Source organism: Ylistrum balloti, unplaced genomic scaffold, assembly GCF_031769215.1.
Source record: "Ylistrum balloti isolate Yb309-2 unplaced genomic scaffold, AGI_CSIRO_Ybal_v1 Utg370618, whole genome shotgun sequence".
NCBI lineage: Eukaryota > Metazoa > Mollusca > Bivalvia > Pectinida > Pectinidae > Ylistrum > Ylistrum balloti.
Window position 1 is genome coordinate 43,651 of NW_026782379.1, and position 14,588 is coordinate 58,238.

The window sequence follows — 14,588 nt, forward strand, 5'->3', positions numbered from 1 at the left end:
GTGTCCACAATTATTTTTTTATTTGAAAAACCACGAAAATTGAGGCACATGAAAAGATGTGATTTTACAGTATCTTTTTATCACAATTTTATTACTCAATTGAAGCCCTGGAAAACAACGACTTACAGTTAATTATACATGTAGTTGTTTGACATCAGGAAATTTTTCATTCTATATGTCTTTCATAATAATGTTTTATTAGTTTGTTCAGAACTTCTTTTCCATTCAATTAGAAGTTTAAGTTCAGACTAAAAGATAAAAGATCAATTATTTGTCTTTGTTCTGTATAAGCAGATGATTTAGACTGAATTGGATTTTTAATGATAAAATAATTGTGCTATTAACATGTTACAAATTTAAAGTTGAATTGTTTGAAATTTCATTTCCAAAGTTCTTAGACAGTATTAAATGCTTCATGAAAAAAATATAAAAAGGAAAATAGATCTTCAGCAAATAAAGTTAAAATTATCAAATAACAATAAAGTAGTATAAGATTCTCTACATTTTTCAGTGATAACTTATGTCTCTTAAGGTAAATACATATTTTATGCAACTCTTTGAAATAACAGACATGAGTGCATGTTAGTGTAGTATTTCATCAGTGTTTCTGTCTACAGGATGAAGGATAAGAAGGTTACTCCCCTGCCTACTAAACTCCAGGACATTTACAACACCATTCATAACTACCAGGATGCTCGAGGACGTGCTCTAGCCACGCCCTTCCTTAAACTTCCCCTCAAAACTGTAAGTAACAATTCTAAGCAAACATGTTTTATCTTGTCTTCTTATTTGTATGCTTTGATGTATAATGAGGAGGCTTCCTGTGGTGCCTGTGTCCATCCATCCATAAATTGCATAGCAGACACTTCTTGTGGACTTTTTAGATAAATGTATTATTAAAGCGATAGAATGCCGGAGACAATCACAAATGTTCCTTAGCGATTTTTTAGCATGTACATTATAGCCACAGGATCTAATTCTCAGTTTTCATATGCAGATCGTAGACTATACTTAGTCCTCTAAAGATAGCAAAACTTTTTTTTTGTTTTTTTTTTATTTCCAATCTTCTTGTCAGTACTGATTGTCACTAGGTTTGGTGTTTAAGTTTGATGTGTAGCTCTGATGTTTGGTTGTCAGGAGTATCCCGACTACTATGAGGTGATCAAGAAGCCTGTTGACATGCAGAGAATTCAGCAAAAGCTAACAGCCTCTCAGTATGAATCTGTAGAAGATATGGTGGCCGACTTTGTCCAGATGTTTGACAATGCCTGCAAATATAATGAACCAGACTCCCTCATCTACAAGGTGTGTTTCATTGAGTAATAGCTGCTGGGGAGATAAAATGATGTGTCAGTGAAGGTTTAATCACAATCAAAGTTTTACTGGCCTATCATGACAAAAAGAAAAACCTTGTCAAAATTTAATGTAAATATTGTATATGGATGATAATGCATGTTGTAGACTACTCATTTTAAAAATGGTGTAATGAATGAACTTCTTCCTTTTTATTGAGCCTAAAAAAATAAATTGTATTAAGTTTTGGAAAATTTGTTGTTCAGAAAAAAATTGGTAGCCGTTTTTTAAGATAAGGTTATGTTCACAAAAAAGTCTGTTGAACATAACAAGTGCAATCAATATTTACTTAAATAGCTTTTATAGAGCAATGTATGCATGAGATTTATAACTTCAAAAGAATTGTATTCACTGGTTTTTTAAAATTTTGATATGTTCAAAGTCAAGTTTACTTTAAGACATTTATTTGACCTTTGACCTTCAGGATGCCCTGACGCTACAGAGAGTATGTCTTGAGAAGAAATTAGAGATGAGCAATGACGGTGTCAATGATATTCCTGATGTGAGGGCTGCTGTCTTGGAAATGATGACCAGTTTGTTCATATCTACTTACAATTTCCAGGTAAGGCTAAAGATAGATCAAACCAGTGTACAGAATAGGATTCTCCTTAAGTCCAAACGTGCCATTGAGGACAGTGAAATGTGGAAATTAAGATTTGTATTTTGATATAGAAGCTGATGCTGACCGTTTTATTTCAACAGGATGAGGAAGGGCGTTGTTACAGTGATTCCTTTGCGGAACTCCCTGAACGGGACCCAGACGAAGATCTAGAAACTTCTAAACAAAAAGAGTAAGTCTTTGGCATTATAGCATATGAAATTTTCATAATCATTCGAATTTTCCCTTCAACTACTTTTTATTTCTTGGAATTTATATGTTGATTTTAATATTGTGAAACATAGTTAAATGAAATTCTATTATTCTTTGCATACATTGTGTAAATAAAAAACCTTTTTATTTTCTTAGGAAACCATTGTCGTTTGACCAGATCAAGAGAAATTTAGACAAGGTAAGTAGAATGAAGAATCTAGTCAATGTAATGGGGATGTAACTAGTCAATGGCATATTTTACAGAAACAAAATTTTTTATTATTCAAATAGTTATAAAAGAATATCAAATAGTTGTATTTGTGTTACAGGGTAGATACAGGCGATTTGATAAGTTCCAGGAAGATATGTTTGAGGTATTTGAGAGAGCTCGACGACTTAGCAGAACTGACTCTCAGGTATGACAAAATTTAATATAATGAGTGACCATGTACATAATTATTTGCTCTTTTTTGTTCCCTCCCTCTCTTATTTTTTTTACATGAGCATCCTGCATCCTCCCATCAATTTTCCTATCAAGTCCAAACTTAAAGACCAAATCCTTACAAGATGAGAAATGAAAAGAAATTAAAACATTTATATTTTGATGAAATAGTTGTGAAATATTTCTTTGTCATTGCAGCTGTATGAAGATGCTGTGGAGATGCATTTGTACTTCATCAAAACAAGAGATGAAACCTGTCGTAATGGTGAAATACTGCTCACACCTGCTCTCAGTTACACAGAGCGCCACTTGCAAGCCTCTCTAGATGCAGAGAAGATAGAGAAATTACCAATGGAACAACAGAGTATGGAGGAAAAGCGAGCTCGGCAGGAGGCAGAGGAATTTAATACAGTAAGATTTTCTGTTATAGCCAAAATACTGTCTTAAGTTTATATGATGTTGAGAGAAAGGTGAAAGCAAAAGATAATATTTGTAATCTGAAAAGATTAATAAAAAAATGGGACTATGCTCTTGCTCTCTCTTTAATTGTTAATATGTTGATAGTTTTGATATAGTGTGTAAGTACATATTTGTATGCAAAATTCTGCTTCTGTATTGCAGCCAAGTGAAGGTGGTTTGGACAGCTTCCGGTACAAGGAAGAGACCTTCCACGTAGGAGACTTTGTCTATATAGAGCCTCGGTGGGTACACAGACTTTTCAAATAAATATCACTTTTTGTATTATGATTTTTCTACCAGTCTATTTGCTCGATTATGTTTAGATAGTTATTACCAGAATGATGACGTTCATCTGACCTTCATAAATTCATTGAATCATAAAAGCTAGTTCAGATGAATAACTGTGTTAAAATGCTGTAAGCTTTCCGGTGTAGAGATTCTTTGATAGGAGTTGAAGGAATAATGACATGCATTCCCTTAAAAGTTTGTATTAATGTATTCAAAACATCAGCATATTATTGACATATATATCAATGAGTGGAAATAATATCAGAGGGTTGGTGAAAAGCTAGTTTTAACAACATTTTCCTTTGAACTTATTTTCCTGTATCATTAGCAATGATTGTATTTTCATGACAGGGAGAAGGGCCAGGAACCTCACATCATGTGTATAGAGAAATTGTTTGTGGACCAGACTGATACACAGATGTTACATGGTAACTGGTTCTACAGGCCAAACGAGACCTTTCACCTCGCTACCAGAAAGTTCCTTGAAAAGGTTAGTAAATACAGTGGAGAAATGGTGAAAGCTGACTCATATCTCTTCTTAAATCCCTGCACCAGTTCATGGGCTGTGTGTATTTTTTGTTTAAATGATAAAAAATCAAATCAGTATCTAACCTAGGTTAAGTTAGGGTTAAATACAGGCTTCCTTTTGAGATTATTAGTTCAGTCTGTAGATGATTTCTTTAACTTAAGAATAAGGTAAAAAAAAAAGCTTCTAATTTCAAAGGCTATAAATCAGTTTTTTCAACAATTTCATGGCTGTAAATATCAATATTGTTTATCCAATGGAAAACACAACTATAACTCTAGTGTTGATTGCTTCCCACAGGAAGTGTTGAAAAGTGACTCCTACACCAGTATACCCATCACACAAGTCCTGGGCAAATGTTACATCATGTTTGTCAAGGATTACTTCAAATACAGACCAGAGGTAGGTTCTATAATCTTGTATGAATGTTAATAAAGTATCATTGAGTTTGTCAAATTATGCATAAAATATTTTAAATCAATGTTGTTGAATAGTTTAATTTCCTGGATATTGACATTGATATGCATATTTCCTCTAACAATCAAGAAAAAGTTCTCTTGAATTATATTCAAATTCAATTATCAAAAAAGTGTTTTCTTTTATTCATTTTGAAAATTTACTCTAGAATTTAACAAGAGGTAAATAGGTTATTTATAACTGGGGGAAAATACAGAATTGAAAATTATTCAAATGCAGAATCAGTATTATTGTTTAGTATGAGGTGATAGATATATTATGAAGTAATAGAATGTAGTAGTGTAAGTTTATCATTACTTTCTATAATTCACACAGGGAGTAGCTGACCATGATGTGTACGTCTGTGAGAACAGATATGTTGCCAAACATAAATGCTTCAAGAAGATAAAGGTTTGTGTTTGGCTTTTGATTTGTCTTATGTACGGTAAAAACCTGTGTAATGTGCGCACCAACGTAATGTTTTCACATACTTTTTTGGGCAAAAAATGGTAAAAAAAATACTTCTACTTGCATAATGTACGCACCCAAAATTTCTGTCAAAACTAATCTTTGGGAGCCAAGACAGCAATCTTGGAATGTTCAGTATACAGGTCAGACCAACGATATAGAATCAAAAACTTGAAAGTATTCCCTTCAAAATTTGTTTTCATCTCATTTACTGACTTTTAATAACCTGTTTAATTACAGCCAAATGTTTGTGCCTCTTCTTGTTTTTTTTTTATATATATACATTAGACATGTCTCGTTTTCATTCACTTACCTATCCAATTATCCCTTATTTATCTTACGTATACAAGCACTTGTCTTTACACTAGCCCTAATCAACAGTGTTTAGTGTTATAGCTGGCTGTCCTTTGGACATTATTTTCTAAAAAAAAAAAGCTATGCACATTACATGGGTTTTTGCAGAATTTTTATTTCTTGTAATATTTCAGTTTTTTATTTGAAATGGAAAGAAAAAGTATGTAACTCTAATTCTGTTTTTCTAAAGCCTATAAACTGCAAGTAGTATTAATTGTTTATATAGTAAGGTTCACTTTTCCTCAGTTGTTTTGAGATAAGACTTCCGAATGTATTTAAATGAATCTTTAATGATGAGATATGTCACTGTTATACTACCCATTACAGATCTGGCAGTCGACCAAGAGTGACAATGTGAGCATTGTCCCACGTGACATCCCACTGGTGCCAGTGCGTGTGGCTTCAGTGTTTGCTGACAAGGAGAAGGACATCATTGACGATGGTGACAACAGCATTTTAGACAAAAAGAGGCTGGTAAGTATAATCAGGTATTTGATAAAACCATGCAGTATGTTATGAAATAAAATAACACAGAAAGTGAAATTTCAAAATTAGCAGATTTTCTGGGTGAAAATGTAATTGGGATGTAACTAGCTTATGAAAATTAGATATTTGGTGGGTTTTGCTACTAATTAAGCTGTTGAAATTTCTCTGTATTAAAACTGAAGATTTTGTTGATTTGATCATAAATTGGTGTGTGATTCTCCGTATCAAAACAAAGACATTCTGTTATGCCAGTAATCCAATTATGGTGTGGTTCTCTGGATTAAAATAAAACATTTGGTTATGCCTATGATTAAATTGATTTGCATTTATCTACTTACAGGATGTACAGATAGAGATACCAAATGGAGAAGAAGGATGTGTGTACTATGATCAACTCAATACTGCAGCTGGCACTCTAAAATTAGGTACATATGTAGACAGTAATCTTCACATTATGATTTCCTAATACTCTTATCTAGTGTCTAACTTTGTAGATAACCAATATTTTATTCAGACGTAATTTTGTGCTTTTTCAGACTTAATATTCTCTTGATGTTTATTTGTGACCTTATGTTCTGTCACGGTATGAATATCATAAAAGGTCTATTAATTATAGAATGTATCCTTTATATTGGATTGATGCTTAACACAACTTTACAAAAAGAGATATCAGGGGGAAAAAATCAATATGCTAAAAATGATTTTGTGATTTCTTGCTACCAATGTATGGTAAAGAGAAATTTAAAAAGAGTTGGTGAAAGGAATAGTAACACCATCTGATAGAAGATTTTCATATTCCTTCAAGGGGACGGAGTGTATATCAAGTCTGACAGAGAAAAACAGCTGCTGTGTAGGATTGACAAGATCTGGGTCAACAGGAAGTATGTATTTGAAACGGGGGGAAAAAATAGTAACAGTGTTGATATTTGATGGGAATGTCAACTGTTTGATGTGATTATATTGTGATATTACACAAAATGAAATAGCTCTAAAAGGAAAAACAATAATGGAAAATTCCACTTTTATGAAGAAAACTTAGATTTGTGTGACACGATGTTGATATACCAGTAGAGGTATGACTTATTGCTTGAGTTGCATACCGTGTGATATCACTCAATTGTCACCTTCAGAATAATTTTGTATAACATTTTAAATGAAACTTTTATAATGCAGAGTGGTTATTAAGGTCTGGAAATGTTGCAAGTGGTCTTAAAAACAAATCCACTACTTACTGTATTCAAACTATATAGTTTCAAGTTTGCATTTTGTGTAGTTAAAACTTTCTTCACTTATTTGACAAGAGTAATGGTAAATGGTAATTTGAACATGTTTGTTTACAGTGGCGAGACCTACTTGAATGGTCCATGGTATATTTATCCATCAGACATTGAACACTCACCTACCCGCCTGTTTTACAAGAATGAGGTGTTTGCCTGTGGTATTGAGGACACCATCAGTATAGATAGAGTTGCTGGCAAATGTTGTATACTCCATATCAAAGATTACCTTACTAGTAAGTTAACTTAAAACGAAAAAGTTTAAAATGTTATTAGATATTGGTAAAAATTCACATTTAGCTTGGAAAAAGTTTTATGAAGATAGTTAAAACAAAGACTTGTTGAGTTTACCCAGATTCTTTTAATTATCATTATTTCTTCTTCTCCAGTTGCTTTCTGCTGTAAAGATTTCTGACACTTTTCTCAAAAACTCATTGGCTCTTCACCAAACTTCAAGGGACCAATACTGAGAGCCTTTAGATGTGCAAACAATTTCCGTTTTCTGATTTGGCAAGATGGCCACCATTTTCTTGCTCCTGATTGGCTAATACTTTTTCAGCTATAACTTTGGTTCACAGCATCAAGATGAGAATTTGTGGGGATTGTAACTATGGGGCACTCTCTAAGATAGTGTAAAAAGAAATGACCGTGTCTCCAAAATCACTGCAAAATGGAGGCTTCTGATGGTTGGAAATTTAGACATTGTCCAATTTTGAAAATATTTGGTATGCTGATGTAGTATGACATCTGAAACACAATGGTGACATCAGTTTTCAGACTGGACGAAATGACCCACCAGGGGGTTAGTCAAAAGATTCATTTTGTTAGGGGTTATTGTTAACTTTATTGTTTTTAATTTTTAAAGATGTATATGTATGCCAGCCTGTTTTGTAGGCCTTCCTTCCCTATGTTAAAGTATTTTAATAAGCATGATTCACAGCTGAAGGGGTAGTGATTCACAGCTGAAGGGGTAGTTATGTACTTATATAACAGGTCCTTTTACAGGTCATACATACTTGTTATTATATGTGGTTTGTCAATTGTAGATCGTGTCACAGAAACACCTGAAGAAGATGTTTATCTATGTGAATCAAAATACTTTGAGTTGGAAAAGATGGTGAAGAAACTAGGAAAGGGTCTGAAGGTATGGAATTATATACAACTATTGTATGAAGTGATATCAGAGTGATAGTTTCAATACAAAATCTTTCATTTTATTGAGCTGTTTAATGTTTCATGGGTATGATTTTTTATTATTGATAAATCACAGAATATAAACTGACTAGGTTTATGCATCAAAAAGTCTATGTCTGGTATGAGCCCATCAATATGTAATACTCTGCAGTGAAATTGAAATACTATGCAAATCATTTTCCTATAATAAGCCTACCCCTAAATGTATTAAAGAAATAATGTATTGGTCTCCTGGACTTATTGCAAGATAAATACGGGTATCTTTTGTAAAATGACTCTTCAGATATTGAAACCAGCCCCCTGCTTTAAAACCCTTTATTTATTTGGGAAAAAAACTAAACAAAAAAACCAAGAATTTTGAAAATAATCAGTCTTTATTTGCATTTCAGAAATATGTTTTATCTCCAAAAGTTACTGATGATGAGTTGTACTTCTTCAGGAAGCCTATTACTCCTCAAAAGGTGGGTGTCACACATCTTCTAAACAAGGCTGATAGCATAGACAGAAGTTTGTGAGAGTAGACATATACTAGAGCATGTTTGTAATTAATAGAGTCAAAGTAGTTAGTGTCATTGAATTAACATCAATCAAAATTGTCTAATCTGTTCCTGTAAGTCTTTTAAATGATCCGGCTAGATATTTTAAGTATTTTCAATTAGCAACATATATTCAGAGTTGCACGTTCTTGTGTAAATTTGTATGAAAATTATAAACATGAAAAGAAGCAATGTATTCAATGTATTGAAACATTTGTTAATATTTTCAACAACATTAACATGATAGATAATAAATAAATACATACTGCTTCAGTATTAACATAACAGAACTTACATCAGCAATTCAAAACTTAAAATATCTACAAAATACATGGTTTCTGCTTTGGATAAACACATGTTCTCATTTTTGGAAAAAAAACCAAAAATGTCCCATGACTAGCTGATTAATTTTCCTAGACTGTTGATTGACTGTAAGCTACTTTGTGATTCCTTTTTTATTTGGATCAGAGTAATCACAAGTATCAATTGTCTGTAACTATAAAATCCTACCATCAGCAAGGTATATTGTAGACTCTGTTCTGTTTTGCAAGTGGAACACTTTGGTTTTGGAAATATCAATATCAATCCTTAAAATTTTATTCAGTGTTCCTTAGAAAAAAAATTATAAAGAAACATACAAACATATGGGCGATTTACAGAAAACAGATTTTAGACATTTCTTTTTGTGGTGTATATCCATTATATCAATATGTTTCATTTCTTCTAGTTCTTTGATTGATGTCTCGAAATATATATGTTATGTGTAATCTAAAAAATGATTAAAATGTTGTTTGATAAAATATGCACAATTTTCTGAATTAATCCTTCCTTGTAGGAATCTGTGTCTGTTTCCACTTTAGTGATGGGGTCAAAGGTCAGGTGATTTATCTCCCATTTTACTATCAACCAGGAATCTGATTGATGGAAATGATATTGTAGCGTTGTAAAGTTGTATGGAGTGGTGTTTGTGTTTTGACCTGGTACCACAATGAATTGTAATTGATGTAGTGTATTGAGTCTCAGTGGGTGTTGATAAGTAGAATATTAATATGGAGGCTGAATTGGAATTGACATTTTATGTAGAACACCAATTTTGTCTTAAGAATAAATCTGTTTCTCTGTAAGACTAGTATAAATAAGCATGTTGTCAGTTACAAAAAAAAATCTTTCCTTTTGTACACTTAAGCAAATATGTAAATATCTGCTGATGAAACTAATATTTTATCACAAACATGGGGTCAAATTTAAACTTCATTGGTCCAAAGTTGGTGCAGTTTTGAAATGTTATGGGTTCTTTGTGTTAGAATAACCATTATGCAATTTAATTAATTTAATAATATTAGCCAATACATACATTTAACTGGTACATGGTTGACAAGTGGTGATGTATGTAGAGAATAATAACAATTCTGGTCAGCATTGCATAAGGCTTTTTTTTTATCTCATTTTGGGGGGAAATGTCATGAATTATTCAGAACTAAACTGCCAGTTTTTGTCATTGGCTTTAATTATATCAAATCATTTTGGTTGGGAATGGGGCCAAGTATCGGTTCCAAAAAATGCTCTGAACAAAAAATTGGATATAGAGAAAATAATTGGTAAATTCCATATGTTCTGACCTGTGATAGATCTGTACTGTCAATTCAACTGTTTTACAGGTCGTGTCACCTCTACAAAACAACAACAACAACAACGTTCATTACGTTCTACCTCATCATCATCTCCACCCCACCCCACGACAACACCTCCATCATCAGGTTATCATCAACTTCACAGCACTAACCCTGCTATCTGTAGGCTGTCATCGCCCTGTCAGACAATCTAATCCTCCAGCTAACATGCTAAACCATGGCTCCATCTATTGCGCTCACTGACATCTAACACAGCGTCCCATTATATTGTTTAATGCAAAATCCTGCTGTTATTTCCGAAATTCTGCTGTCTGGTCCTAAATCTAGCTGTATCGTCCATCTGAATGATTTATGTTTCATTTCCTTTTATCAGAATGATACAATATCTGCCACATATTGGACATTTTAGAAGAAGTGCTCACTATCTTGTCCTTGTTCAATGCTTCCCATATCTATATTTGGTAATAAGCAGTACTTTCTTTGTCCCTTTAACAAGGCATTCTTATATTGTCATATCATAATCTTGTCCATTTTTCCTCTGATTCAGAAACCATCTCATTTTTTGCAATCCCCACCTCTAATGTCTAACTTCCATTATATGATTTTCAGTCATTTTCGATGGCATTTCATATACCAGGGTATTGTCCATCAAATACAATGCCCCCATCTGTTAGCCATCCAATACCCTACCTCCATACTTTGTTGTCTGTCATACATACAAGCTTTCCCATACTGTCCCTGTATTGGCCCTATATGTCTTAACACAGTGACTGCCTGGATTATACGCTTATGGCTTCATAATATGTTGCCTTCTGAAGATTATGTTTTTTGCGGCTACAATTGAACATTGTTATGATTAAATGTTAAATAGTTTATAAATACTTTAGGAGAAAAATGAGAATACTTTAGGAGAAAAATGAGCTGTTATGATATTTGAATTGGCTGTAAATGTTGTTACTTTTGAGGGTTTCTTTTTTTCAAGGATGAAATAAGGTCATGGTAAATACATGGTATCTTGAAAAATCATAGATAGTTGAAACCAGAGGCAATTGTTGGCTATTTCCAGACTTTTGCTGAAAATGCATCCATTTTGCTTCAAGCTTTTTGTAAACATGGGAAAATTTGAGCCATCAAAAACAACTTTTACAGTATGTGAAAGAATAATCCAATCTTAATCCCTTGTACTTTTTTTTTAAAGTTTTTGCCCGTTTATATTATGCATGTTGGAATCTATGTTTGCAGTTTGTGTGTTATTGTAATACAATGCTAAGGTAAAACATAACTCTGATAATGTTTTTACAGAACAAAGTCATTGCATGTAATTTTTGTGTCAACACAGATATTTCGTAAAAACTATTCAACAATTCAGTCACAACATATAAATTTTATTTAACTTCTGATATAGCTGATATAGGTAGTTTATTTGGTTCTAATGCAGAGATCAATCTAGTATCAGTTACCATATTTGTTTTTGAATGTCGGTAGTAGCTTATGATGCAGCAGTTTGTCTGTCTGTCTGTCTTTACAGTGTAATGACAATGTCATTTTGATGACTGTATGTACCGAAGCAAACATTTAGATTTGTGTGGAATCATTTGAATGTTAATTGGAATGATTACTGTTAAAACCATACACAAGATATTAGGTCTGACTGAGTCCGTTGAAATCTCTGATTGCTTGCTTCTTTACAGGCATTCTCAGTTAACCTTTGATCATCTGCTAACTGCTTGCGTTTTATGACTGGCCAACACGAATCATTTATAAATCCTCCATTTATAGCATATTGAGAGTCTCAGCCTGATCTGCAAGCTCCCTACATTTGTTGCTTTGCTTCCTGCTGCTTAAGCATAACCAGTTGGTATTGGCAATTTTTTCAGGAGCCATCGCCCTTGCTGTTGAAGGTTGTGGATGTGCCCTACTTAGATGGGGATGACTCCCAGGATGGGGACACGGAAACTGCTGATGACACGCTCAACGTATCCATGGAGGCAACTCCTGTTCCAGAGAAGCCTCCAAAAAAGGTCAGTCAGGCTTCAGGGTTAGAGGTCATGGTGACAGTTTTATTAATGGCTGTATAGCAGTTATAACAGTACTGGTAGTTACATTGTGTCACATTCTTGCATAGTATCATACACTGATGTAATATGGAGGTAGACATAGTGCTTCAAGAGAAAATATCAATATCAGCGTAGCATGCCTTGTGTTCTGTCTGTTTGATGGCTCAATTCAACCAAAATGATGAGTTTTTTAAATGCTCGATGCTCTCATGTCTACCTCCATTGAAAGATTTGTGTATTGTATGTGTTACACTTCGATCGCTGTTTGATTGAAGGATATGGAAGTCATATCTGTCATCATACAGGACTGTGGTCAACACACCTTTGTAACACTGGTCAGTACACATGTACCTACACAATATACCAAAGGACATCAGCTATACACATGATCATAAAAAAGAAATTGATGGTTTTATAATTTATAGTTATTATGAACTCATATCTCATCACTACTGTCTTGTCTCTGGCTTCTGAAATTCTTATATACAATGATGATTGTACCTTAACTGATATAGCATGCTACTGTTACATTATACATTAACCAATGTTTTAAAGAATATCGAGAGTGAATATGTACAGAATTCAGCATGTTAATCTTAGTGTGGTAGTATAAATAAAGTCCTTTGGTATGTTCTGGGTTTGGGATCAGGGTTTTTGTATACTTTATGTTAGATGTAGAATTATCATCAACTGTACACCAGTAGTCTGTATCATTTAGATTTATAGTATTCATAACTTATTCTTGTAAATTGTGACATTGAAACTATGATAAAGTTAGTCCTCAAACTACATAGGTGTATATAGATTTGTTTTGTCATGAAGAGTTTTTCCTGTAACTTACTTAAGTTTTTCTGTGTTTAAGTTATTGCAAAACACAATCTTCAAAGTTATTTCAACATACAAAAATTATCTTAGGAACTGATTCCTCTAATCTATGGATGTCTATCTCTTTTTTTTTTAGTTTGAAGATTCTCATTCATTATTGTCTATAATTGAAGAAATGTTTTACATATTGAAAACAACCAGTGACAGCTTTACCTAATGCTGATAGCCTTTGTCATTTATGTATGACTGTATAACAATAGAAGTAAGCAGGTCATTAACAACAAACAAGTTATATATATTCATCTAATTATACCAGATAATGTATACTTCAAATGTTTACTAGTTTCATTGCATAAATTTCATTTTATTGAAGATAAATAAGGTTTAGAAGTCATGGTTATTTATCTTGACAAACACTGTTTCCATAGCAACAGTAACCACCTCCATCTTACACTTTTTAGTTCACACTGGTAACTGTCTGCTTTTTAGATGTTGTACAATAATTGTAGTACATATGTGTACTTGTTTTTTGCACTTTTATTTTAGACTGAGGATGACCATGGTAAAGAAAAATGCCCCCCGAAAAAGGTAGATGTTGTTTAGTTAGGCATGGTTGTAAAAATGAAATTCAAAAAATTTTCAAGGAGTTATGCCCCCTTGAGGATTTTTCATCAGTATTTGATGTACACAATTTATTTCCAGGAGGATTTGGCATCTTGTTGCTATGGTAATGGCTGTTGCAAGAAAAATTATCATCAACTTATTTCATTTTCTTGTACACTTACGTCAGAAATATTTTACTGGATTGTTTGTAAATATTGATGCCATATTAAATGCAAATGTGCTAGAGATTCCAGTGATGAGTTAGATAAGCAGACAGCCGCCATTGTGGCACTGCCATGTCCCTATGTTGTTGTTCATTCCTCGTGTAGTGTACCCTTTTTTGTACTTTATTTTAGAATGAGGATGAGCATCCAAAAGAAAAAGTTGTCCTGAAAAAGGTAGATTTGTGTAAATAAGTGTAGAAACTGTAGGTGCAGCAATTAACATCACTATAGGTCTCCCTATAAACTTGTGTGCTCTATATATATGTGTGCCCCCACTGAGAAAATGTTCAAGCTAATCACCACTGTCTCTTGTTGCTGGCGGGGTTACTCTGCTTCTCATCAATAGGAACTACTACAGGGTGCAGATGTTCGTTAAGGCTTGTGCATGGCTAACAACGAGTTGTCAGAGTAGAGGTTTTATTATAACATAGCCGTTATCAATAGCTTTCTGCAGAAAATTCAGTCAATTTGAATCTTCTTCCTGATAAATACATGTAAATGATTGAAAGGATATTCTGTTTAAAACGTTATGATATGATAACAGTTTTTACTGCCATGTCTCTGTTTGTCTGACTTTTATAATAGACATACATGTTAG

At 33.1% G+C, this 14,588-nt stretch overlaps 1 protein-coding gene across 15 annotated transcripts in view; it reads left to right on the top strand.

The window, feature by feature from the left end:
- Positions 1-14,588, top strand: part of LOC132557048 (protein polybromo-1-like) — a 53,945-nt gene that overhangs the window by 21,008 nt on the left and 18,349 nt on the right. For 6 of the 15 annotated variants that reach the window (XM_060221516.1, XM_060221513.1, XM_060221523.1 and 3 more), the window contains 21 exons: positions 618-744; positions 1,138-1,305; positions 1,778-1,915; positions 2,056-2,144; positions 2,321-2,363; positions 2,494-2,580; positions 2,805-3,017; positions 3,228-3,307; positions 3,705-3,843; positions 4,180-4,281; positions 4,672-4,746; positions 5,485-5,631; positions 5,984-6,068; positions 6,449-6,524; positions 6,984-7,156; positions 7,967-8,064; positions 8,504-8,575; positions 10,309-10,407; positions 12,159-12,302; positions 13,710-13,751; positions 14,123-14,164. In XM_060221516.1, the coding sequence (XP_060077499.1) occupies positions 618-744; positions 1,138-1,305; positions 1,778-1,915; positions 2,056-2,144; positions 2,321-2,363; positions 2,494-2,580; positions 2,805-3,017; positions 3,228-3,307; positions 3,705-3,843; positions 4,180-4,281; positions 4,672-4,746; positions 5,485-5,631; positions 5,984-6,068; positions 6,449-6,524; positions 6,984-7,156; positions 7,967-8,064; positions 8,504-8,575; positions 10,309-10,407; positions 12,159-12,302; positions 13,710-13,751; positions 14,123-14,164 (2,239 nt within the window). The remainder of the gene's footprint in view (positions 1-617; positions 745-1,137; positions 1,306-1,777; positions 1,916-2,055; positions 2,145-2,320; positions 2,364-2,493; positions 2,581-2,804; positions 3,018-3,227; positions 3,308-3,704; positions 3,844-4,179; positions 4,282-4,671; positions 4,747-5,484; positions 5,632-5,983; positions 6,069-6,448; positions 6,525-6,983; positions 7,157-7,966; positions 8,065-8,503; positions 8,576-10,308; positions 10,408-12,158; positions 12,303-13,709; positions 13,752-14,122; positions 14,165-14,588) is intronic. The other 9 variants (XM_060221518.1, XM_060221520.1, XM_060221519.1 and 6 more) reach the window with 7 other exon arrangements.